Source organism: Stegodyphus dumicola, chromosome 1 (assembly GCF_044657685.1).
Source record: "Stegodyphus dumicola isolate Sdum_Otavi_A_Nest chromosome 1, ASM4465768v1".
Lineage (NCBI taxonomy): Eukaryota > Metazoa > Arthropoda > Arachnida > Araneae > Eresidae > Stegodyphus > Stegodyphus dumicola.
Window position 1 is genome coordinate 49741610 of NC_140768.1, and position 27039 is coordinate 49768648.

General features: G+C 32.6%; 1 protein-coding gene across 1 annotated transcript in view; it reads left to right on the forward strand.

Moving 5' to 3' along the window:
* The window catches only part of Mo25 (calcium binding protein Mo25), a 56196-nt gene that overhangs the window by 8986 nt on the left and 20171 nt on the right, over positions 1-27039 (forward strand). The window contains exons 2-4 of the mRNA XM_085814282.1: positions 5162-5268; positions 17868-18035; positions 26805-26923. Coding sequence (XP_085670408.1) covers positions 5167-5268; positions 17868-18035; positions 26805-26923 — 389 coding nt within the window. The 5' untranslated portion in view covers positions 5162-5166. The remainder of the gene's footprint in view (positions 1-5161; positions 5269-17867; positions 18036-26804; positions 26924-27039) is intronic.

Consider the following 27039-nt stretch of genomic DNA (forward strand, 5'->3'; position numbering starts at 1 on the left):
TTTGAAAGGAATGTTATTGAAGAAGGCGGAAAGCGTATGGCAGAAGAAAAAATTTAGTTTCAAAAGTTAGCAACAGATGGCGCTGCAAGCGGAAGAAGACAAATTAAAATGTTAGTTAAATTTCAGTGTTATAAAGCCGTCAGATACCAGGCTGTTCCTCATTTCGCGTCTCAGATGTTCGCCATGGGTGTTTCACTGCAGGACCGCGCTCTGCTGGTAAAGCTGTATTACAAGAATGATGATTGTGCAAGAGTAGCTCTGCAAAAATTCAGGACACTGAAGGGTATAAAAGAAAGCGTTGGTCCAATGAGTGTCGTAGGTCTAAAGAAAATAATGCAAAAATTCGAAACGACAGGTTCGTTTGATGTGCAATCTGGTAGAGGGAGAAAACGAGTGCATTCGACGGTAGTTGAAGAAGTGGCCACAGCATTACAGGAGGGGTCGGCCGGTGGTGTGCAACCGTGCAGTGCACGAGGAATTGCCCGAACATTGGACAGGCCTACGAGCACGGTGCTGAAAATTGTACGAAACATCCTGCAATGCTATCCGTACAAAATTGGCCATGTGCAGGAGTTGCTTCCGCCTGACCTGACAGCTAGGGAGACGTTTGCGTTAGAATTCCTGGCTTGCATGAAAGTGGATAATGAATGGCCGTGGAAAATTTTGTGGAGAGATGAAGCCCATTTCCATCTGACAGGATACGTGAATACCCAGAATTGTCGAATATGGGCAACAGAAAATCCACTGGCAACGCACCCCGTACTACTTCATCCTGAAAAGGTCACGGTATGGTGTGGCTTTACGGCATCATTCATCCTAAAACCACATTTTTTCGAGCAGAGTGCTTCCGGTCCAGTTACTGCAACCGTCACTGGTCAGAGGTATGCGTCTCTTTTGCGCAACCACGTGATTCCAGCTCTGCAACAGCGTGGATGAAATCATTTTTATGCAAGATAGCGCTCCTCCGCACATTGCACATCCCGTGAAGCAGCTGCTGAGGCGCCATTTCGGAAATGCTCGAATTATCGGCCGTCATTTCCCTACAGTCTGGCCGTCCCGATCGCCTGATCTTACTCCGTGTGATTTCTGGCTGTGGGGATATCTGAAGGATGCTGTGTTCCGTTCTCCAATTGCAAATTTAGCAGAATTAAAGGCACGCATTTCGCAACACATTCTGAACATCACCCCGGAGACACTGCGATCCGTTGTGGAACATGCTGTTTGTCGCTTTCAACTTGTTGCACACAACACCATATTGAACATGTTTTGTGCCAGTCTCGCGACAGTTCCGAACTTCTTTGATGAATGGTTCTTATGCGGTATGTCGCCGCAAAACTCTTGAAACCGACTTGTCCCTTTCGATGTGATATGTACAGTCATGCAAATAAAATTATTCAACAATTCTAATTTGTCAAAGCATTTTAATGTGTAACTTCCACCTTAGCCATTGTTTTACGAATCGCTTCTCGTTTCTTGTCGTGATTTTGCTGCTTACAGCGCCATCTGTTGCTAACTTTTGAAACTAAATTTTTTCTTCTGCCATACGCTTTCCGCCTTCTTCAATAACATTCCTTTCAAATTTCACATCATTTTCATCAGTGGTTCTTTTTTTATAGCGTTTTGAAACTTAAACTTTAATTATAATCACCCTGTATATATATATATATATAAAACAGGTGGATTATCACTATTACAAAGAACGATATAAGAAGCTAAGACATAAAAGAGTAAAGGTATATGTGGGAGAAATAAGGGTTACCATATTAGAGGCTTTTTTTATTTAGAGAAAAGCAAGTGAAATATCACTTTAACAAAGAAATGAATATAAGGAACTACTCTTATACATGCCCTCGGTTGGCGACAAATTTCTTGCCAAACATTTTTGGTGAGACACTTTACTGCACCATATTACTATGTAATTTTTTTGTCTACATTTTGAACTTTAAGTCTAAAATGTCTGCAAAAACCACATTTTTAACACACAATTTATACCAGAAATCCAAAACAAAAATTTTAAATAGCAGAAACATAAATTTTTTGTTTGGTTTCTAACCAAAAATGTTTGACAAGAATCCATGCACACTGTCATTTGTATTAACTTTAAAAAAAAAATCAGAGAATTGCACAATATCTGCAGTCTAGAAATCTAGGAATTACGTATACCTCGCTAAAGTAAACTAACATAACAACAATAAATTTCAAAGAGTACCATGTACATAGCATTCTGTTTTAACTTAAAAAAACATCAGCGAATTGCACAATCTAGGCATCGCGTACAGCCGCGGCATTTTGCACAAATCAACAAAATAAGCTAAAATAAATTACAAACAGTTCAAAAAACAACAATAATGATAGAATTTCATGGAACAATGACAATGACAAGAAAACACTGAACATAACATTCTACAAAGTAAGAACAATAATAAAATAAAATGCATTTACCATTGTGAATGCTTCTTCAAACAGCAGAAATACCAGTTTCAAACATCAGCAAAACTCGTCAATTTCCACCACTTTCTTTATCCTTCCCCCCCATCTAAAATTCTTACAGAAATTCCAAAAACACACTTTGATCCACATAAACACACCCGTGATCAAAAGAATCATTAATAACACCAACATCGTACTTTTTAATACTAGATTTACCTTGCACGCAATCCAAAATACGTGACTGAAATTTTGCCACCACGTCTTTCATCGCAACATAAGCCATTTCAAAATACCCACCAAACCAACCAGCAAATAAAGCCACTCCAGTAAAATTTCCGTAAATTCCAGTAAAGTTTCAACGTCAAAAGGGTTTCCATGCAAACAACATCGGGCCAAAAACCATCGCACAACACACAATTGCGCCAAATCCAGCGCAGAACACATATACATTTGGTGATGCCATACATCTGAGGGCATATATGAAAGTAGTACCAAAACTAACATCTTTTAGATGTTAGTTTTGGGAAAATGAAGGTTTCCACATTAGAGGTAACTAAAATATTGTAGATAACTTGCCATAGTTGCTGCAGAGATTTGCAAGCACCTAATATTAATTATCTAATATGTCAGTAAAATATGTATGATCAGTAACACCACCTTTTACACTCAAAAGTCGTTAATTCGGACACCCATAATCCGGACCTCAAAGCTACAAACTTTCTGCGCATGCGTCGCGTTGACGCATGCGCAGTAAGACTTTTACGGCTGCGAATATGCGTGTGCGCATGTGCGTAATACGTTTACGCTTGCGCGTTTAATGTATAACGGACGGTAAAAGCTAAGCTAAAATTATCTAATTCAGTTAATGTTGCAGATTGCGTTGTTCCTGAATCTTCGAATTGGTTCCAGCTTATTATTTTTGCAGACTGTTAGAGCAATTGTATAAAAGTAAGCTTGAACTTTCGATTATGTCAAATAGAATTTCCGATATGTATTTACTAATATGTAAAGGATCTACAAAGTGAAAGTATGTTTAGAAGTCCATTAAACAAAAAGTGGAATTGCTGCAAAAAATGGATAAAGGCATATCCTTCGTTTCTCAAACCATTCCGAAATCTGTTTATCAGTTTCACGCTGCTCTGCGGCCTGGGGGGGGGGGAACGCCGCGGCGCGCAATGAATTGGAAATTAATCTGTCAGCACTATCCCTATCTTCAGGGCAGATGTTTTTATTTTATTTCGCTTACAATTCCTTACTAAATGTAGTATTTCATCTTGATGTACTCCGTCTTTGATATGATTTAAATTAAATTCCTCGTCATTATAATTCGCTTCCGATAAAGAAGAAAGTGATACAGAGGTTATTGAAAACGAAAAATTTTGATTGACTAATTAGTCGGTATTCTCGACATAGCAATTATAGGACTTTAACAGCGGAACTTTGTAACTGAAGGAGAAATTATGTCTGTTTATAGAATTAAAGAGAAAGTATTATCACATAAAACGAAGCAACTTAAACAACTTACATTGAAAGAAATGTTTAATAAAGTAAACAAATAATTTTTTTTTTTTTTTTTTTGTAAATTTTGATACCCTTTAGATCATAATTGTTCATTATTTCATAAATTACGGTTTCATATTTTTAATTTTATAATTTCTGCATGCCATCTTACCAGATTTAAACTGATGATCTGTTATCCGGAAAAATCGATAATCCGGAATTGCCGAAGTCCCGACGAGTCCAGATTAACGACTTTTGACTGTATTATGTTGGTTTTTTTATGATAAGTGCTCTTCCTGTGATATTGTTGCACCTTAATAAGAAATGTAATTTAAAATTTTCTTCAAGCGGATCAGTTTGATACATATTAACATTTTATGGGTAACTGACCAAAGAAAAAATGGAAAATGTTATTTTGTTTTAGCTTTTAATCAAAATTCAGTGATCTTGTAATGCATTATTTTAATTTTAAACAAAAGTATTCTTATGTTTTTCATTTTAATCACAAAAGAAATCTAATGTTGATTAAGACTTGTTCATGTAATAACAAACAGGAATCGTGTTACAGAGATAGATTTGTTAGGAAAATATTTTTTGCTCATTTCAAATGTGAATAAATTTGATAACTTTAATGATCATCACTATAAGCGATATTTTTAAATGTTTATTACGTATTTGGCTTTTTTATTTCATCCAAAATGGGTAGTTTATTGTCATCTAATGAACTATAACAGTTTTGTAAAAATTAAATTCAAATGAAGGTTATTAGAAAATAAAACATTTCTGTGTATGATGCTGTAATTAATGCATGCTTCACAAATACTTTATCATTCAGGTTGATTGTGACATTAAATAAGACGAAATCTATAATCAGCCTTTAACATTTTGATTATTTTATTCACGAGCCACAGTAATTTATAGCAAAATTACTTTCATGAGATATAAAAGACCTCTGACTATATGACTATAAATAGTTCAGTTTAATTTAGTCAGACATTACTTTCTAGTCTCGCATAATATAATATCTATAAATTCTAAGAAAAAGTTTTCTGAATTTTATGCATCTTCACGTATTTTTCTTAGAAAAAGTTTTTCTGAATTTTTATACATCTTCTTGTATTTTTCTTATAAATTTTTATCGATATAATATAATAGAATGTTTTATTTTTCTACACATTTTTTATGTCTATATATTGTTCATTTTTGAATAAAAATGTGTGTTTTTATATAGCAATTATGCCATTGTTTGGAAAATCTCAAAAGAGCCCTAGTGAGCTTGTTAAAGTTCTGAGAGAAGCAATTGTAGCTTTAGAGAAAGGGGACAAGAAAGCAGAAAAGGTATTTAACATGCAGTTTTTATATTATGGCATATGTGCATCAGTGCTAAAACATACGGTAACTTCTATCAGTAAGATTTCTGACATCATACATGATTGTGTCTCCCAACATTCTAAAGATAATTTTTGCAGTACTGCTTTCTTACAATTAGAGTCTAGTTTTTCTTCCAGTTCTCTCCCCCTTATATATTTTAGGTCCTTTTTTCATATTAAAAAAATTCAATGTATGAGCCCTTTAATTTTTTACCTTCTCACCAGCTGAAGATAATTTGTGTTGAGGTTTATTTCTATCTTTTTTAATATCACGTAAGTGATACACCTTTTATTAGTAAAGTAGAGTGCATTTTAATTCTGAATATAGAACTTTGACAGTCTTTTAAGTTTATTTTTGGAATTTTACTACTTAGTATAGGTCAATATTATCATGGGTTAAATAGTAATGATGTGTGGTAGAAGAAGAAATAACCCTGTTGAAGAAAACCTAAAGGAAAAATTGTTGAAAGGATAAAAAGTGGTCATTTTAAAACTTGCATGTATTGAGAGTATGGAATACCCAAAGGCATAATATAAAATTTAAGGAAAGGAGAAGGTAAATTAAATATTTTGTGAATGCTGTAAGAGAAATAGATTTTAAAAGAGAGAAAACAAGAATTGATGATTGAACTGCTGCAGATAGATATTTGTATAAGTGGTTTATACAGAAAAAGTTCATCTGTACTTTTAAGTAATATCATTTTGAAAATGAAAGAGATACTTAAGACACAATAACACGCCGAACAAGTACCAATTCAGAAGTCAAACAACAAAAATCAGCGTTATATTTACAATTGTAATTATAACAATTGTAATATAATATTGTAATATATTACAATTGTAAATATAACGCTGATTTTTGTTGTTTGACTTCTGAATTGAAAGAGATACTATTTGACAGACTTCTTAGAGATTAATTTATATTCGGGACTGTAACAAGATGGTATTGTATATATAATCAACTTGCATGTTCTTTTGTCTTTAACATCTCTCTGCTAGCAAATCATATTTTTATTTTTGTCTTCCAAATGGTTGTGGTGAGTCGCACATTTTGTATCTCATTAGTCCCTGTACATGATAAGTGAACCCTGAAGATCATCACTGTTTGGAATGGAATTTAGCACATACTGTGTCTTTTTTTTCTTGTTGTTGGCGGCAGCATAGCAGAGAAAAAGTAGAAAGTATTAGGTTCTGATTAAATTCAGCTAGTACTGCAAATTACGCTTTTCCTTAATTTTCTGGATATGATCCAGCTTATTATTTATCCAATCTATTATTCTTACTCGTATCTAATTTAAGTTTTAGTAAAAGATAACTGATGTGTGTGTATTGAAAATTTAAATGCATTACTTAGGCATTTGAGTAAGTAATCCTGTAGCACAGCTACAAAAGAATCATGCGTTAAAATAACCACGAAATCTTTATTTAAAAAAGGCAGAAATAATACTCAGCTTGCAATGTCTTCTTTTGTGTGTTTCAGAATCATCAACTGATAGATCCTATTGAAAGACTAGGTAATGAATTCTTGCTAGGTCTTGAAAGAACAGATGACTGCAGAAGGTTTTAATAACCTTTTTATTTTAACTGAACTTTATTAAGCTGAACAACAACGCACTTACTCAGTGCTCACGATTAACCAACACTTGTGGTTAAGTAACTTGAAGTACAATAAATAAGATGTACAATCACTACAGCAAAGATTGGCTATGTGACTGGCAACTTCTTTATCTAAACTGCTAAATCAGCTGTACACAGCAGAGCTGACCCTAGAATATCAATACAATTTAAAGAAAGTGGCTTGCACCAACTATTGACTACAAGGTTACTAACTCAGCCATGCGACATAAATTTAGAACTAACTCTCCCACCGCGAACTCTTAACACTGCTGCTTAATTACTGTTTCGAACTAACTTAGATTTGCATATACATCATTAAATTTACATTCTAACAGGAAATTGAAATCGGAAGGAAAAGAAAAGTTTCTAAAACTAAGAATAATTAGTTAGAATTAAATAAGGTCTTTACAAGCTTAAGAAGAACAAAGTAAGTTAAAAACTTCAGAAACATTTAAAAGGAATTAATAATTCAAAATGTTTAAAATACACTTACAAGGCTGAAGGGGTTAATTAACTGAAACTGCTTCATATTTAGTCTTATTTATTACCTTTTGGCGCATGTTTGATCAAAATGTCGAGTTTCATATGCAAAGAGTACTACTTTTAACAATATCATTCCTTTTTTTCTCTTATATTCATCAATCAGCCAACAGATATCAGTGTTTTGCATGCAATTAAATTATTAAATGACTGCAATAAAAGTGATCCATTTATTATCGTCATATAGAAGAAAAATATCTTAGACTATGGTTGAAAGTATCTAAAGAAAGTTTTTCAAAGGAATTTAGGATTGTTGTTGGTTTTGATATAACAACAAATAAAAATTAAAGAGAATGTAGAAAATTGTTGAAGTCGTTCCACATATTATCAGGAACATATCTTATACCCAGTTTTCAAATATGAAATACCTTTTCTTTACCCGCAGTTCCATTAATCTGTAGAACTGCATGGAGACAAAACAAGTAGCCACATATCAAAATCCACAGTTAATTTTTTGGTAAAAATGGAACAAGAAACATGTATCAAGGCCCCCTTCACTCATATCCGTACTAAATCTGCTGACATATCATCCATGGATTTTTGCGCTTTTGGACTTTTAAAAAGCGAATTGTCCAAACATTGACACTCCTTGGACTTTCGAAAGCCATTCAAGAAAAATGGGGTGAAATATCTTTTTCAGTACTAAAAAAAAGGCTTTATTTTCTTTTAAATTATGGTATTACTGTGTAGAAAGATAGTGAAGAATAATAATTATCAAATGGAACATTGAAAACACAAAAATTTTAGGTAAAATATTTGTATAAATATAATGAAAGTTGTCTGAAAAATGTGCAAACAGCCTTTGTAAATGAAGTCTTCATTGTGATGAGTGGGCTCCAATCATCAATTAAGCAATTGACAACAAAACCTGTAGTATGGTTTTTAAGCCCAGAAAATATTGCCACTGATTTTGAAGAAAACAATAAGGATTGAGGATGAAAAGATTTCAATTGATTATTTAACCCTTTGATGCGAGGTGGTTGCGCCCTGAAACCACCAATTTTTGAATTTATTTCTCTTCTTCTTAACAAAATTTTTGAGTGAAAATCAATTGATTACTGATCTTTTACCTCTAAATAACACATTACCTCTAAATAACACAAAATGACTGCAGAATCATACGTTTTGTCTTAGTACTTGGGCTGCCTTTTAAAATTTGTTTTCAATGAGACAAAATAACTTCCTTTTGTTAATATAAACAACTTGAAATTTCAAAAGTTATTCATAGCATATTATGATTTTTATTATTAACAATAAAAATTACAATAATTGAATTGCATATATAAACAAACCTATTTATATTTATGGCATTTGCTTTGTGGTTTCAGGGCACGACCACTGCGCCACTAGAGCGTTGTGTCACAATGCTCACAATCCTCTAGAGGCTCGGTGGTCGTGGCTTGAAACCACTGCTCTTCACAATGGCGTTTGCTTGCTTTTCAAATAGGAATGTTTATTTTTACCCAGATACAGGGTTCGTACAGTCCTTAAAAGTCCTTAAATTTTTCAAAAATGATTTTTGGTCCTTAATTTTGGTCAAAATGAATAAACTGTCCTTAATTTTGCTCATTTGACATTTCTTATCATTTCTAATGATTGCCATTCTAAGTGTGAATTACGATTTCTCATGAATATGGAATTAAAATTACACGGTTCTTAACCAATCTGTTGGCGGATTTGCGTTGCAAACGATAAAAAAACAATTAGCTACCCTAGAACGAAAGTATTGGTGTCTGATTGGCTATTCACCCAATCTTTCGAAACAGGTGTTATCCATAAATTTAGGCAGATGTGACGAAAGCGTGAAGCTGGAAGTTCTTTAAGAGGCAAAAGTGATGATGAAGGTGCTCGAGAAAAAAAAAAGGGGTGGAGGGATTCTGAAAATATTTGCCAAAATTAGAACAATCCCAACCTGAAGGGCCACAACCCTTCCGACGCCAATAGGAACGAGATGCCTGGAAAGTGCATTTTCAATAAACTGTAGCTTCATTAAGCTGACTACAAAGATTGGATATTGATGGATGATAATCATTATAAATTTATTATAAAGTAAAATGTGGTCTTTGAAACAAATTGAAATTTCTAGAATGGGAGAGTCAGCGCTGAAAATTCACATGAAAGGTATGTTTCGTTTTATCATTTCAATTTGTTTTTACATGGTTTTGCTTAGCGTAATTTCTGTGTTTGTTTGAATTAAGCCATACATTAATTTTTGATCACCTTCTACTAATCACACAAATTTATGCTAAAATAATTATTTCTTCAATAATGTTTTATTTAGTGCCAAACTGAGATTAAGAATCGGGATTTCCGGCATGTTTTTTTTATGATGAGGAAAAAAATCTAATGCGCATGCGTAAAGCATACCCCTTCCCTCCAAAAATGCCCTAAAAAATTGGTTGGTGGTGGCTTTATCCGCTTTCTGAGATCCGGATTTTAGATCATTCCAGATATTGGATGTCCGGATCTCGGACTTTGTACTGTGTATATATATATATATATATATATATATATTATAGTAAAAATATATATTTTCAGTATACATTTCTTATTATATATATATATATATATAGATTTCTTATTATATATATATATATATATAGATTTCTTATTATATATATATATATATATATACACGTTATATATATATATATGCGATACTTAATTTTACTAATGCCTTGCGTGTAATGCCCCTTTTAAGTGCAAAACATCTCTCCCTTCTCAACTGCAGAGTTTCTTCTAACAGTATCATGAATTTTGTCAAGTTAGAAGAACCATCTACTTCAGGAAAAGATGCAACTGCTAATTCAACATCAATAAGTGTAGAAAATAATAAAATCATTTCTTTTCTTTTCAAATCTGAAGTTACAGGTGCAGAAATGCTTTTAAGTACATCAAAAGCCACTATTCTTTTAAATCATGCGATGATATTGGGCCATTATTCACTAAATTGTTCCCGGATAGTTCCATTGCAAAACAGTTTTCATGTGGTGAAAAGAAATGTGCTTATATCTGTCATTTTGGTCTTGGCCCTTATTTTAAAACTTTGTTACTAAAGCATTGTAAAAATGCTTTAGTAACAAAGTTTTTACATTACTATTTTTACATTACTATTTGATGAGACTCTTAATTTGACAAATCAAAAGGAGCAACTAATTCATGTGAGGTACTGGCATCACGAAAATAAGGTCAGAACTCAGTACCTTATTTCTGCATTTATAGGGCATGCAACAAGTGAAATTATTTTATCCAAATTTTATGAATGTGTTGAAAAACTAGACTTGTCAAAACTCTTACAAATATCGATGGATGGTCCTGCAGTAAACTAGAAATTTTATGATTTATTGCAGCAGGACTTGACAGAGGAATATAACATTCAGTGCTTGACATTAGGGACATGTTGTTTACACATTCTTAACAATGCTTTCAAGCATGGGATGTCATCCACTGGCTGGGACATTCCATCGTTCTTATCCTCCTTATATTGGAATTTTAAAGATTCTCCTGCAAGACGTGAAGATTTTTTAAGTATATCTGGCTTAAAAAAGCTTCCCGTGAAGTTCTACTTTTACCGATGGTTGCAAAATGTCCCAGCAGTTGAAAGAGCCATTGAAATATGGGATGACTTGCTACTGTACATAAAAAAAGTTGAAATGGGGAAGTTTAAAAAAACTTCATCGAAATCCATCTCAAATATTTTGGAGGCAATTAAAGATAAAACATTTCTTATAAAATTAAATTTTTTTCTCTCTCTGTCGAAAATACGAGGGCTATCCAGAAAGTAGATTACGTTTTGGAATAAAAAAATAAACAAAATATAGGAAACAATGGCGTTTGCTTGCTTTTCAAATAGGAATGTTTATTTTTACCCAGATACAGGGTTCGTACAGTCCTTAAAAGTCCTTAAATTTTTCAAAAATGATTTTTGGTCCTTAATTTTGGTCAAAATGAATAAACTGTCCTTAATTTTGCTCATTTGACATTTCTTATCATTTCTAATGATTGCCATTCTAAGTGTGAATTACGATTTCTCATGAATATGGAATTAAAATTACACGGTTCTTAACCAATCTGTTGGCGGATTTGCGTTGCAAACGATAAAAAAACAATTAGCTACCCTAGAACGAAAGTATTGGTGTCTGATTGGCTATTCACCCAATCTTTCGAAACAGGTGTTATCCATAAATTTAGGCAGATGTGACGAAAGCGTGAAGCTGGAAGTTCTTTAAGAGGCAAAAGTGATGATGAAGGTGCTCGAGAAAAAAAAAAGGGGTGGAGGGATTCTGAAAATATTTGCCAAAATTAGAACAATCCCAACCTGAAGGGCCACAACCCTTCCGACGCCAATAGGAACGAGATGCCTGGAAAGTGCATTTTCAATAAACTGTAGCTTCATTAAGCTGACTACAAAGATTGGATATTGATGGATGATAATCATTATAAATTTATTATAAAGTAAAATGTGGTCTTTGAAACAAATTGAAATTTCTAGAATGGGAGAGTCAGCGCTGAAAATTCACATGAAAGGTATGTTTCGTTTTATCATTTCAATTTGTTTTTACATGGTTTTGCTTAGCGTAATTTCTGTGTTTGTTTGAATTAAGCCATACATTAATTTTTGATCACCTTCTACTAATCACACAAATTTATGCTAAAATAATTATTTCTTCAATAATGTTTTATTTAGTGCCAAACTGAGATTAAGAATCGGGATTTCCGGCATGTTTTTTTTATGATGAGGAAAAAAATCTAATGCGCATGCGTAAAGCATACCCCTTCCCTCCAAAAATGCCCTAAAAAATTGGTTGGTGGTGGCTTTATCCGCTTTCTGAGATCCGGATTTTAGATCATTCCAGATATTGGATGTCCGGATCTCGGACTTTGTACTGTGTATATATATATATATATATATATATATATTATAGTAAAAATATATATTTTCAGTATACATTTCTTATTATATATATATATATATATAGATTTCTTATTATATATATATATATATATAGATTTCTTATTATATATATATATATATATATACACGTTATATATATATATATGCGATACTTAATTTTACTAATGCCTTGCGTGTAATGCCCCTTTTAAGTGCAAAACATCTCTCCCTTCTCAACTGCAGAGTTTCTTCTAACAGTATCATGAATTTTGTCAAGTTAGAAGAACCATCTACTTCAGGAAAAGATGCAACTGCTAATTCAACATCAATAAGTGTAGAAAATAATAAAATCATTTCTTTTCTTTTCAAATCTGAAGTTACAGGTGCAGAAATGCTTTTAAGTACATCAAAAGCCACTATTCTTTTAAATCATGCGATGATATTGGGCCATTATTCACTAAATTGTTCCCGGATAGTTCCATTGCAAAACAGTTTTCATGTGGTGAAAAGAAATGTGCTTATATCTGTCATTTTGGTCTTGGCCCTTATTTTAAAACTTTGTTACTAAAGCATTGTAAAAATGCTTTAGTAACAAAGTTTTTACATTACTATTTTTACATTACTATTTGATGAGACTCTTAATTTGACAAATCAAAAGGAGCAACTAATTCATGTGAGGTACTGGCATCACGAAAATAAGGTCAGAACTCAGTACCTTATTTCTGCATTTATAGGGCATGCAACAAGTGAAATTATTTTATCCAAATTTTATGAATGTGTTGAAAAACTAGACTTGTCAAAACTCTTACAAATATCGATGGATGGTCCTGCAGTAAACTAGAAATTTTATGATTTATTGCAGCAGGACTTGACAGAGGAATATAACATTCAGTGCTTGACATTAGGGACATGTTGTTTACACATTCTTAACAATGCTTTCAAGCATGGGATGTCATCCACTGGCTGGGACATTCCATCGTTCTTATCCTCCTTATATTGGAATTTTAAAGATTCTCCTGCAAGACGTGAAGATTTTTTAAGTATATCTGGCTTAAAAAAGCTTCCCGTGAAGTTCTACTTTTACCGATGGTTGCAAAATGTCCCAGCAGTTGAAAGAGCCATTGAAATATGGGATGACTTGCTACTGTACATAAAAAAAGTTGAAATGGGGAAGTTTAAAAAAACTTCATCGAAATCCATCTCAAATATTTTGGAGGCAATTAAAGATAAAACATTTCTTATAAAATTAAATTTTTTTCTCTCTCTGTCGAAAATACGAGGGCTATCCAGAAAGTAGATTACGTTTTGGAATAAAAAAATAAACAAAATATAGGAAACAAATTTTATTATATACAGATGAAAGCCACACTCAAATACTACTTTTCTACATAGTCACCATACAAATTAAGGCATTTATCGTAGCGATGTACGAGCTTGGAAATTCCTTCGTCGAAAAATTCGGCCGCCTGCGCCTTCAACCACTTCGTTACCTCTTCTTGCAGCTGTGCGTCGTCATCAAAACGCTGCATAGCCAGCCACTTCTTCATTGCTGGGAATAGGTGGAAGTCGCTCGGTGCCAGGTCGGGACTGTACGGCGGATGAGGAAACAACTCCTACTTAAAAGATTCAAGAACTTTACGAGTGACATTTGCCGTGTGGGGCCGGGCGTTGTCGTGAATCAACAAGATCTTAGAGCTCAACATTCCTCTGCGCTTGTTTTGAATTGCTCTTCTGAGTTTTTGGAGAGTTTGGCAATACCTTTGAGAGTTTATTGTAGTGCCTCTTTCCAGGAAGTCCACCAAAATTACACCTTTTCTGTCCCAAAAAACAGTCGCCATCATCTTCCTTGCCGACATTGTTTGCATGCATTTCTTGGGTTTTTGGGGAGAACTTGTGTGCCCCCACTGCATTGATTGCAATTTCGTTTCACAGTTCACATGTTTCACCCATGTTTCGTCACCAGTAACGATGCGATCGAGTAAAGAGTCACCATCCTTATGGTAAGCGTCCAAAAAGTTCAACGCTGCAGCCATTCGCTGATTTTTGTGGTCCTCTGTCAAGATTTTTGGAATCCATCTTGCACAAAACTTGTGGTAACCAAGCTTTTCGCTGATGATTTCGTGCAACAAACTTCGCGAAATTTGTGGAAAACTCAAAGAAAGTTCCGTTATTGTGAAATTTCGATTTTCACGGACTTTAGCATCGACTTTTTTGAGAAGTTCGGCGGTCACTATGCTGGGTCTCCCACTTCGATCTTCGTCGTGAACATTGGTTCGGCCATTTTGAAATCTTATGACCCACTGACGCACTCCACCTTCAGTGATAATGTTGTCCCCATACACTTCACGAAGCTGCCGATAGATTTCTATCGGTTTACAGTTTTTTGCAGTCAGAAACCTTATTACTGAGCGCACCTCGCAGCTCGCGGGATTTTCAATTAACGCAGACATTTCAAACCGTCACAGTATCTGAACGGAGCACAGCACGAACCTCTCACTAGCACGGCTAGATGCAGACTGAGCTGCGCAACGCTCTGACCCCAAGATGGCCACGCTAGCCCCGCCCCTAGCGGACACAGACGGAAACGTAATCTACTTCCTGGATGGCCCTCGTATTATTGCCTTTTCTTGAATATTATCAAAGCGATAAACCACTTATTCCCTTTTTTGCTGACGATATCTTAAAACTTGTAAATGATTGCCTTCAGCACTTTAAAATTTTGAAACTGGAATATTAAAAAAAAACTAAAGCGGAAAATCTTTATAAATTTAATTTTAATGATGAAATTTGTAATAATGATAAAAGTAAAGTTTATTTGGGATTCATTGCTGACCAGTTAATGAATTATAAATGCCGCAAGAAGGACATTTCGCAAGCTGAAAGTTACATGGACAGGCCTCTGTGGAAAGGGGCTTCTCTGTAAATAAAGCAATTGAAATTGAAAATTTAAGTGACTCATTAAGTGACTGCCAACTTTCCTGGTTCAATGGTAATCAACATAATAATATATAAGTACTAGAATTTTTAATGAAACTAAGAGCATCTTTGTTTTAGTAAATTCAAAATTTTAATGAAACAAAGAGCAGAGAGATAACATTGAGCTTCTTCCTTACCCCCCACATTTTGCTTTTCTTAAGGTTATAAATACGTAGCGTATTCGGAAACTAAGTACCGTTTCATTCTACTGCCGTCGCAGCGCTGTGGTAGGCGTCCCCGCGCATGCGCACTAGTCTTTCTTGTTTACTGACTTTCAATTGTCGCCATTTTGGTTGCTCTATGTTGTGTTTTCAGTTTGCTGTGCACACTCAAAATGTTTTAAGACAATTAGTTCTCCCGCTGACTGTGAGATTCGTGCCGTTATTAAATTTTTGAATGCGAGGAATGTTAAACTGGCCGAAATTTATCGTCAAGTAACAGAAGTTTACGGTGAATACGCGATAAGTGATGGAATGGTGAGAAAGTGGGTAAGAATGTTTAATGCAGGTCAAACAAATGTCCACGCCGAGGCTCGAAGTGGTCGGCCTTCTGTTGTCACCGATGATTTGGTAAGGAAAGTTGATGAAGCAATTCATGAGAACAGACGCTTCACAATGACAACTCTTTCAGAGGCATTTCCACAAATTTCACATACTGTTTTGTTCGAAATTGTGTCCGACCGCTTGAATTATCGCAAATTGTGTTCCCGATGGGTTACAAAATTGCTCACTGATGTTCACAAAACAAAGCGACTTGGTAGTGCCCTGACATTTCTCACGCGGTACAGTGATGAGGGAGAAAACTTTTTAAAACAAATTGTGACAGGCGATGAAACTTGGATGTGTCATTTCACACCAGAATCCAAACAACAATCGATGGAGTGGATACACACTCATTCTCCGAAAAAACAAAAGTTCAAAGTGGCAATGTCAACACAAAAAATCATGTGCACTGTCTTCTGGGATAGGAAAGGCGTTTTGCTTACTGAATTTCTTCCCAGAGGTGAAACCATTAATGCGGCACGATATTGTGAGACTTTAACAAAACTAAGGCATGCCATTTAAAACAAACGAAGAGGAATGCTCAGTAAAGGAATTGTGTTGCTCCATGACAATGCTCGGTCCCATACTGCTGGTGTCACTCAATCGTTAATTCGACAGTTTCATTGGGAGCAGTTGGATCACCCGCCATACAGCCCGGACTTGGCGCCGTCCGACTATCACTTGTTCCTGCACATGAAACGCGAGCTTTGGTGGCAAGCGCTTTGGATCTGACGATGACACGAAAAATGCTGTGGAGTCGTGGTTATCGAAACTGGCGGGAAGTTTCTTTGACGATGGTATAAAAAAACTGGTCACCCGCTATGACAAGTGTTTGATCATTGGCGGAAACTATGTTGAAAAATAGTTTAAGACATGTATTTTCATGTAAAAATAAAATTGGATTAAAAAAAAAAAAATGTTTTACTTTTTTTTTTTTTTTTTTTCAAAACTGTACTTAGTTTTCGAATATGCCTCGTATTTCATTATTTTCCAAATAACGTTTCATATTTTTTATTTTATAATTTCTATATGTAATGTTACTAAATTTAAATTGATTGTGAACTTTTCAGAATCAGCAAAGTCAATTTCTTTTATGTAAGAATACGTGTTATTAACATACTAAGTAAGTGAAATTTCAGTATTTAAGTTGCGTATTAAATAATTAAATATATAGGTAGATAAACTAAATAATTAAACATTTAGGCTTCTTTAACAACTATAGTTAATTGGGTTAATTTTTTTTTCCTTCCATATTTGTCAGTCATGTAATTAATTTAGTAGTTTTATGTTGCATTCATCTATCACATTTACATTTCAATGCCATGAAATATCCTAAAGAGACGAAACAAAAGCAAATCTAAGTTTAACTACTTTTCTTTTCTTCTCAGACCTAGTACCTTTCTGTAGCATAACTTGATACAAAATATTTTTGATGGATGGGCACCTTTAATATGAGTATTAACATTATCCTGAAACCTACTTTTTTGCATAAGAATTACCTGCTCTTCAAAAAAGTTTCATAGGTGTATTGGCATTTGATATGTAATAGATTAAAGTAGTAAAATTACTAGTGACATTCAGCTGATTTATAGTGGTTCTGTCAAACAAATTCCTAGTTAGGACAGTAGTTAAAATTTAATTATAGCATTTATTAAAGCAGTTTATTGCGATATAGCTGTTAACTGTTTTGCTTATTTAAGCAATAAATTGGTTGTTAAAAGTTAACTTACCACCAAATCAAGTATCAAAATTGAGAAGTTTTCAAGCTCCAGCTTCATGGAGGCTATTCAAAAGAATGGATTACATAATAAGCTACCAAAGAATTGATCATCCAGTTTCTGATGTAGTTCAGTGTTAAGTGATAAACTGAATCATAAGATTGTTAGTGAGAATGTACATAATTATAAGTTATATATACAATATTATAAGTTAAATACTGTAGTTATCTTTAAAAGACCAAACTATTTTAATAATTTTGTATTTCTGGTATCTTTGTAGGCTCAGGAAGATGTTTCCAAACATTTGGCTCTCATGAAAACTATGTTATATGGAAGTAGTGATCAAGAACCTAATTCTGATATTGCTGTGGCTCAGTTAGCACAAGAATTATATAACTGCAACATGTTATTACTTCTAGTTCAGAATCTGCCCCGAATAGATTTTGAGGTAAGAAATTTGAAATCCATGTTTAACAGTGCATGATTTTAATGAGAATTTTATATAATTAAAATCTTGCATCTAATAAACACTTTAATATTATCTTTGTATTAATAAGGAGAAGAATTTTTAGACATAAATATGGCATATGCGTGTTAAGATAATATTGAAAACGTTTGCCAGATATTTTTGACCACAGGAACATGCTATTTAATATCGATTAGTAATAGAAATATTAAATTTTTTTGCATAAGTAATTTTGTGTTCGAATGAACAAATTTTAATTTTAATATTTAAAAATTTTTAATATTTCTATTACTAATCGATATTAATAGTATTTTTAAATGAGACAAATTTCATAATCAGTTCACTTGTTATCAGTTCCATCCTCTCAAAGTAGTTTAAGTAAATTTAATGATTCTTCATTTCTAAACTTTAGTTAATTGTCATATGTATAATGATATTATGAGTGAGTAAATGGAAACAAAGTATGTGTACCTAATCAGTTTTATGGATTAATAAGTATCATCCAATGCCTGCAGCTATCCAAGATCATCCCAATTTTGACTAGAGCAGTATCCTCAAATTCCACTTCATGTGCCAGAAGTCACAAGAATATTTTTATACTGATATATTTTACACATTTTGCATAGCTGCAACAATCATAAACTTCCAAGTCTTACCTGGAAGTTGAATTCAGGCCTCTTGGTTGACTCGATGCTACTTTGGTAGACGGTTGCACGGATTTTGGCGAGCGATACGACTTATGGTAAACTCATTGCTGGACAAGTTATTTATGGTAACCGATACTTTGTTGTCATTTTATTTAAAAAATAATGCATTTTATTATGCATAAATTAAGTGTTTTAAATATTATTTATGGCTTCTAAATATTAAAAATCAATTAAATTTTGCATTTTTATTTGAAATAAAAATTTTGTTGTTTGATATTTTATACAATTTTATGTTGTGGATGGTATTCAATGACGTCACCTTACTTAAAAAGTAATTGGTTTTATTAATATCTATATAAATTTAATCTAATGTTTTAAACATTATTTATGGCTGTTAAATATTAAAATACAATTTAATTTTGCATTTGTTTTGAAAAATGATTTTATTATGAAAAATTATTTATACAATTTAATTCTATGCGTGATGTAATCAGCCCCCTAATTGCTTACTGAATATTTGTGCATTACCGCGCCATTTTAAAATTTTATTATTCATCTCTTCAAATTTCTCAGATTTCAAATGGAATGGAAATGTCCATTTCAAAGATGAATATTCTTATTGGTAATTACCAAGAATTATTGGTATCGGAATAAAAAAATTGCCCTTTGAGACCTTATTTTGGCCAACCTGGCTTTCCTAATCAAAGATTTACTTATAAATTGTTACAAGCGTCAAAGAAAATTGATTTTAAATTTTTGGAGGAAACCTCGCTAATTGCTTCTTCAATGAAGTGTGAGAGATGTGGATCACAGATGAAGATCGTTAAAAGAGCCGTTTCTGAGGACGGCCATGTACGGTATTGTGGTCACGATGGAAGAAATAACCGCTGTAACGGTAAAAAAGTATTAGGCATTTCTCCTTTTTTACCGACCAATTTTTTCATTAATATCTAAATTATGATTCCGATTTTATTTGTGGTACTTATCAATATACGACTGGTAAAATACTAAAAAAATGTAAGTACATATTTTTCTTTTCCTACAGAAAGGTATTGTATACTTCAATTTTTATTAAAAAATTAATACACTGTTTTAGAAAATTGCTGAGATATTTATTGCCACATATGTTTTAATGTTAAATAATTAAATCCTATAAAGCTTATTTTAAAGTATTTGAATTTAAGTAATATTTTAATTCTTTTAAACGTTGGTATGATGTTTTTAATTCGATATTCAATTTAAGTAGTATTTTAATCCAATTAAATGTTGGTGCAATGTTTTTATAGTGGTGTTTTTATTCTATTATATGAAAGTAATAATTTAACTTTAGTGTTTTATACTCTTAGTAAATGTATTTATTTACATATGCCAACCATCTTAAAAAGCAACGTTTTCAACAAAAATTAATCCATTATTTTTAATGATATTTAGTTGTTTAAAGTTCGAATACTTTACTATATGCGTAAAATACGTAAAATCAGCATTTTTTCAAGATGGCTGACGACTGTAAAAACCACGCCAATGTAAATCGCCAAAAATCTGTGCAACCTTCTACCAAAGTAGCCCCGTTGACTCTTAACTTCAACTGTGGAAGGCAGCATATTATCAAAATATGAGTTTTGAAAATTTCACAATCTTGAGAGTACAATCAATCATTTTTTAATTCCCCTTTAAAAATCATTTGTTTTAAAGTATCTTAGATATTAAATATACAAGTAGCACTGCTTTGGGCTTCATTTATTATGTTTGGCTATTATAACAAGATTAGACCAAAAAGTAAGGTGACTAATGTCATAATAAAAACTGTATTATATATTTACATATAAATACATCACTGTCCTTCAAAGTAGTTCCTGCCGTCTACAATACACTTCTGACAACATTCATACAAGTTCTGGAAACTTTTGAGAAATTCATCCTTTGAGACTATGCTAAGTTCCTTGGTAACAGCAGTTTGAATGTCTGAGATGCTAGGAGTTAATTCCTTGAAGAAAAAAAAAGACTTTGTCATAGCCCTGTAATTATTCTAAGTGGCATCTTTCACATCCTCATTATAACATAAATCATATAAGTATTGCATCAGTTTATTTTATTTTATTTTATTATTATTATCATTATTATTATTATTATTATTATTTTTTTTGAAAAGTTATTTGGAACCAGATTTTATTAGTTCTACATATGAAGAAAAATTGAATAACAATTTGGGAAATGTGACTTCGTGTATGAATTCCTTATCAACATATTCCTGCTGAGTTTGTCATGGATTTTATCAGATTAGTTCTGTATATTTTTCCACTATGCCAAAGAAGATGTGCTTTTCCTTATTCTGAAAATTTTATTACTTTTTTACTCTCAAAAGGGATGCCAACAGTTGCAGAAAACCTGTTTTGTTGTCCTTTACCAAGAATTTTTCAAAGAAAAGGCATCATTCATTATAGAAAATTATGTTTCAGCAACCAACGAGATGAAATTATGCTTTAGCGATAACTTGGTAGCAAAATAGCCATTCAGTTATGTTTAGCAATTTTTATATAAATTATAATAATGATCTGAAATAATTATTTACTCTTATGTTTCTATTCAGTCATGTTTAGCCTTTTTTATATAAATTATAATAATAAAAAGTATTATATTAAATTAACCTTTCATCTAAATTAAAACATCAATCTTAGATAGTTATTTACTGTTATGCTTCCTTTCTTGTGTTAGGGTTCCCGCAATAATTTTTCGCAGCACTAGCATCAACAATAGTTTGGCAATTTTTTATGGCCCTCAAAACCGAACAGTACCGAAAGTTTTATACTCATTATGAAAAAAAGTATGCTGTGCTTAATTTGTTCGTCGTATGAAAATATTATTTTTTCATTCATTAATTATGATGTAAAACAGTGGTTCCAAACTTTTGAGGAATGCAACCTCATTTTAGGTGTTCGGGCCATATTGCACCTCCAGATTCTCAAGAACATATATTTTATAATTTGTCTTGATATGTATGATGCAGTTTTTAGCAGCCATGTAACCTCCCTCGCCCCCCCCCCCCGAATTTTTCGAAATCCCTAATTAAGACTGGTGTAAAAAAATATGATGTTAGTACCATGACTTCCTTGGACACCTGCTTAATTATACATGTTTTTCTGGGGGGCACTTCATTTGAACTTATTACCTCAAATTTTTAAAACTTAATTAAGTGACCCCTCAGAGCATGTTGAAAATGCCATAAAAAAGGGCAAATTTTGAAATAAAATATATTGGTCAGTTTCTGTCTTGTGGTAGTCAAACTTCTTATATATATGTATTTATATATATATTCAGAACAGTATAAAACTTTAGTAAATATAAGTATAGGAACCAGGATATCACATTAAAAGTTAGATGTCATTATTTATCTAAAATTAATTTTTATTTTTGTAAATTTGACAGTGCCAAAGCTTGACAGTTCTAAAAATATTAGGTCATTTATTTGCTGCACTTAATTTAAAGTTATTTTCTCAAATTATTTTAACTTAATTAAATGATTCCTCAAGGCAAGTTGAAAATAACATCAAAAATTGCAAATTTTGAAGTTAAATATCCTGATGAACTTTTCTTATATGAGAGCCAAACATGTTACAGTTTTATTTTTTCATAATGAGTATAAAACTTTCGGTACTGTTCGGTTTTGAGGGCCATAAAAAATCGCCAAACTATTGTTGATGCCAGTGCTGCCAAAAATAATTGAAGCAACCCTAACGCAAGAAAGGAAGTATAATAGCAAATAACTGTCTAAGATTGATGTTTTAATTTAGATGAAAGGTTAATTTCATATAATACTTTTTTATTATTATAATTTATGTAAAAAAGGCTAAACATGACTGAATGGAAACATAAGAGTAAATAATTATTTCAGATCATTATTATAATTTATATATTTTCATTATTATAATTTACATAACAATTGCTAAACATAACTGAATGGATGCCTGCCTCGCTATTTCACTACCGAGTTATAATTTCATCTCACTGGTTGCTCAAACATAATTTTCTATAATGAATGATGCCTTTTCTTTGAAAAATTCTCTTTAAAGTGCAGAATCGCAACTTATTTGTTTGCCACTTTTTACAAGGGTAAAAGGAATTGGAATTTTGTCAATTTCCTTTTACTTTTTAAGTGAAAATAGGTCGATGTGTACATAGATAAAGTCAAGGGTGTGCGCAGTGCCATTTTTGTGCAATTCTGTTTTTTTTTTTTTTTTTTCATGAAAACAGGTCGATGTATACATGGATACTGAGTATGTGCAATTCTTAAAAACATGTCAAGCAGTGGGTGATTCTGCACTTTACCCAAAGTTCTCTTGCACACTTTTCGTCATGGGCAATTCCCAAATTGTTAAATCCATAGGATATCAAAAAAGAATTTAAAATCAAAAAAGGATTTAAAAAATTAAACTAGTATTTCAATGGCATCTTAAGAAATATAGAGCTATATAAACATACGCAATCTGAAATCGGCCGGTACACTAGATTTGGCGCGCTGTTAAATGGGCGTGTTTGCTGGATTTGGCACTTTTTTGCATACATTTTTGCTGCAATTTTTTTACGGTCCCCAAAACGGAGTAGTACCAAATTTTTCCAAAAATAAGCATATAATTTGGAAAATTGCATTAAAAGATAGATTTTGTTATTTGTCAAAAATTCATTTCTTTTTAAATTCGACACTGCCAAAACATGAATATTTTTGTCATTTAAAACGCTTCTATAATTGTATGAGTATGATTACGAGAATGAAAGTCAGCGAAAGATATATATACATAATTATGACTACTTTAAAAAGCAAAAAGTTATAGATTATTATTAGAAAAGGTTTTTAAATATCATCTCCAAGGAAACGAAATTTAATTAAAGCTATAAATTGTTAGAAAATATTTGAGTAAATAATTGAAGTAGCTTTATCATTGAAGTAGATGGCAATTGAAGTAGCTAAGGCAGTATTCAAAGTTATTTATGTTACTATTGTAGTAAAAATTATGTAATATCTGTATAAAAACTCTTTTAACTGTGTATTCCAAATATTAAAATCAAAATACTGAGTACTGAGAAAGTAGCTTTTGTCATTGATCGCAGATTAATTGACTTATATATATATACACACACACACACACACATATATATATTTATATATATATATATACATGCACACACACACACACATATATATATTTATATATATATATATATATATATACATGCACACACACACACACAAACATATATATGTGTGTGTGTGTATCCACCCCTTACGTGGCGTTATATATATTCGGTTTACTGGAACGTTCTGTCCGTTTCTATGACAACGATTTTCGACATAGAAGCACATGTTTGCCGCATGTTCAATTCTCTATTGCTTAATGTATACGTACTGATGTACCAAATTGACTAAAACAAAGTTGATTCGAGTTCAGTCTTAAGTGTGAAATGATAGTGTAACTATGGCTACTGATAAAGTTCATTTACGCCACTGTATTTTATATGAATTTCAACAAGAAAGAAATGCTACAGACCCATGTAGAAACTTATTGAAAGTGTTTGATGAAAGTAAGGTACAGTTCCTGGTAGGACATGCAGAAGATGGTTAAAAAAATTTGAAAGTGGGGATTTTGACCTTTCTGATAAGCCACATTCTGGGCGACCATATTTGATCGACAATGATATTGTTAAAAACATGCTGAAGCAAGATCTTTTTTTGACAACATCGGAGATTTCAGTTCAGCAGATCATATTTGAAAGATAGGATTGATGTGGAAATATTCAAGATGGGCGCCAGGGAATTTGGTCAGAAGAACAGAGTTACGAACTCTCCCGATTTCGGACCTTTCTCCCACCAACCCGATTTTCAATGGATTTCTGCTAACCTTTTTCTTATTCTTAAAATTGCTCACGATTTTTATGTATCTTGTCTTAATACTTCGTTCTTAGCACCAAAAAAAAAAAGTGATTCTGGGCATCACTTGGTTTTTCTCTAGATTACATCTAAAGGAAAACCAAACTTGTTTCGTCAGTGAGAAATTATGTAGCGTTTCTGCTTTGTGAGTGAGACCACATGTGTTCAAAAACGTTGTGTTCGGGTTCTCCAATCAGCATCGAGCACCAGTGCGTATCATCTGGCATATTTTAGTCAGTGAGCACAAACCAAGATCAAGACTGTTATTTCGTTCAGCTTGTTGTTCACTGGTGTGAGTGCACATGCTTTCGAGAAATAATTTAAGAAATTACAATCTTTTGTGTTAATTGTGTTTGCGAAAAAGGTAAAATACTTATGTACTTTTCAAAAATCGTACACAGATAACTTGCACACTTCTATTATTTCCTCAAGGAAATGTAATACATTTGTGATGTATACTGTTTGTCAATGTGATTTTTCGATTTGGTATGGTGGAAGGGCCAATTTTCTCAAACACGTGCATACACAAAAACTCAAGGACAACATGAATTCTATTGAAAAAAACAAAAAATTAGATTTTACTGTGGAAACAAAAGACCAAAAAGTTATTAATGCTGAATGCTTGTTCTCTGCCTTTTTACTTGAGTACAACTTGCCACTGAATGCATTGGATCATGCTGCAGCTTTATTTAGAAAATATTTTCCTGATATCACTAAGAAATATTCAAGTGCAAGGAGCAAAATGGCTGGAATTGTTAATGTCGACCAGTTCGTAGTTTTAATACGTGTTTATCCTACTACCTCAGGAAATGGATCGCAAATGACGACTTCCAGACGAATCACTGTTCATGGTTACCTTCCGTTCAGCGCCATTCACCGCAAGGTAATTCAGGAGGAATCTTCCAGAACGTAAGGAATTACATGCAGTGCCATTGTCAGGACTGCCAGACGACTTCTGGTTGTAATTTCAAAAACCTATTGTAGTACAACCTTTCAGTAAAATGTTTTCTCTCCCATTAATGTTTTGCTGTTTCTGTTCTTTTTCTTCGCTTCTTTGCACCATAGCTCGCAACTACAGAGCATTTGTGACCCTGCATCATTCCTCCTATGTGATTCCAGGTCGTCTTTGTACCCCCTACTGACTCTGCAAGTTTGTCAGTCTGGTAGTGAATCACCCTGTATATAATATATATATATATATATATATATGCACATGCATGTTTGGTATGGCTGATTGCAGTATTAATTGGAGATGCACATAGCAATCCCATATAAAAAATTTCAACATTATACAGCTAATTGTTGAGTTATGCAAGATATATACATAACAGATGTCATGGGAAAAAAAAAATTCCTTTTGCATCTATTTTACAAATTCATTTTGGAAAAAAAAGTCTTTTATACTATCCGTACATAGAGACATCAAAAAGTCTTCCAAATGGATTCAGGAGCAATCAGAAAGGATATTTTCATTTGAATATGATGCCCGAAATTTTTCACAGTTAAGAATTTAAGATAATTTTGTTTTTATCCAGATGAGAACAAAGCAAAATTACTTTGAAATTAGAAGTTATTGTTGCTTGCATACGGGTTTGTTGTGAATTGAATGCACAAGTGGGATGAAGAATGAACAAAATTTATTATTATCACAACAATTAAAACAGAATGCCTAAATTTCCTCAGATATTCATACAGAATTACAATATCTCACAGCAGTTATCTTTTAACTACTCAGATGTTCAGCAGAACTTAATTCAAAACAGCTAGAGAAAGCTAATCTGCTACACACAACAAGAGCAGTTTCCTAAACAAACTCTTAAAACAACTAAGTGAATAATGAATTGGGAGGTTTTTATGCTGCTTATATAAGCTTTTTAAATGCGTGAGAATTTTCTGGTATTTTCTTGAAATCAAAAAGAGATATTTATTTATTAAATGTTAAATGCACGTGCTCTTGTATTTTTAATTTTCTGGCTTAGCTTTCCCTTAATATTTGTCACGCACTGCAATGTATGGGGAATAAAACAATTTAATTTATAATTCTACTAACATTTAAATACCAAATCCGTAACAGTATTTTATTTTTAATAGCGAGTTACAACTGCATATGTAGGTCTCAGTTATATATATATATATATATATATATATAAGTTCTGCTAATTTATACATGTTGTGTACTTTTAGGGGAAGAAAGATGTTGTCCAAATTTTTAGCAATATTCTGAGAAGACAGATTGGAACTAGATTACCAACTGTTGAGTACATATGTACAAAGCCTGAAATTCTTTTCACTTTAATGAAAGGGTATGATATATTTGCATTCTATAAATATAAATCATAAAATAATGTATCTAATTGAACAGAATATTTTCTTTTTAATTTTCAATATAATAATAAAATGAATAGGTGGAGTTTATTTA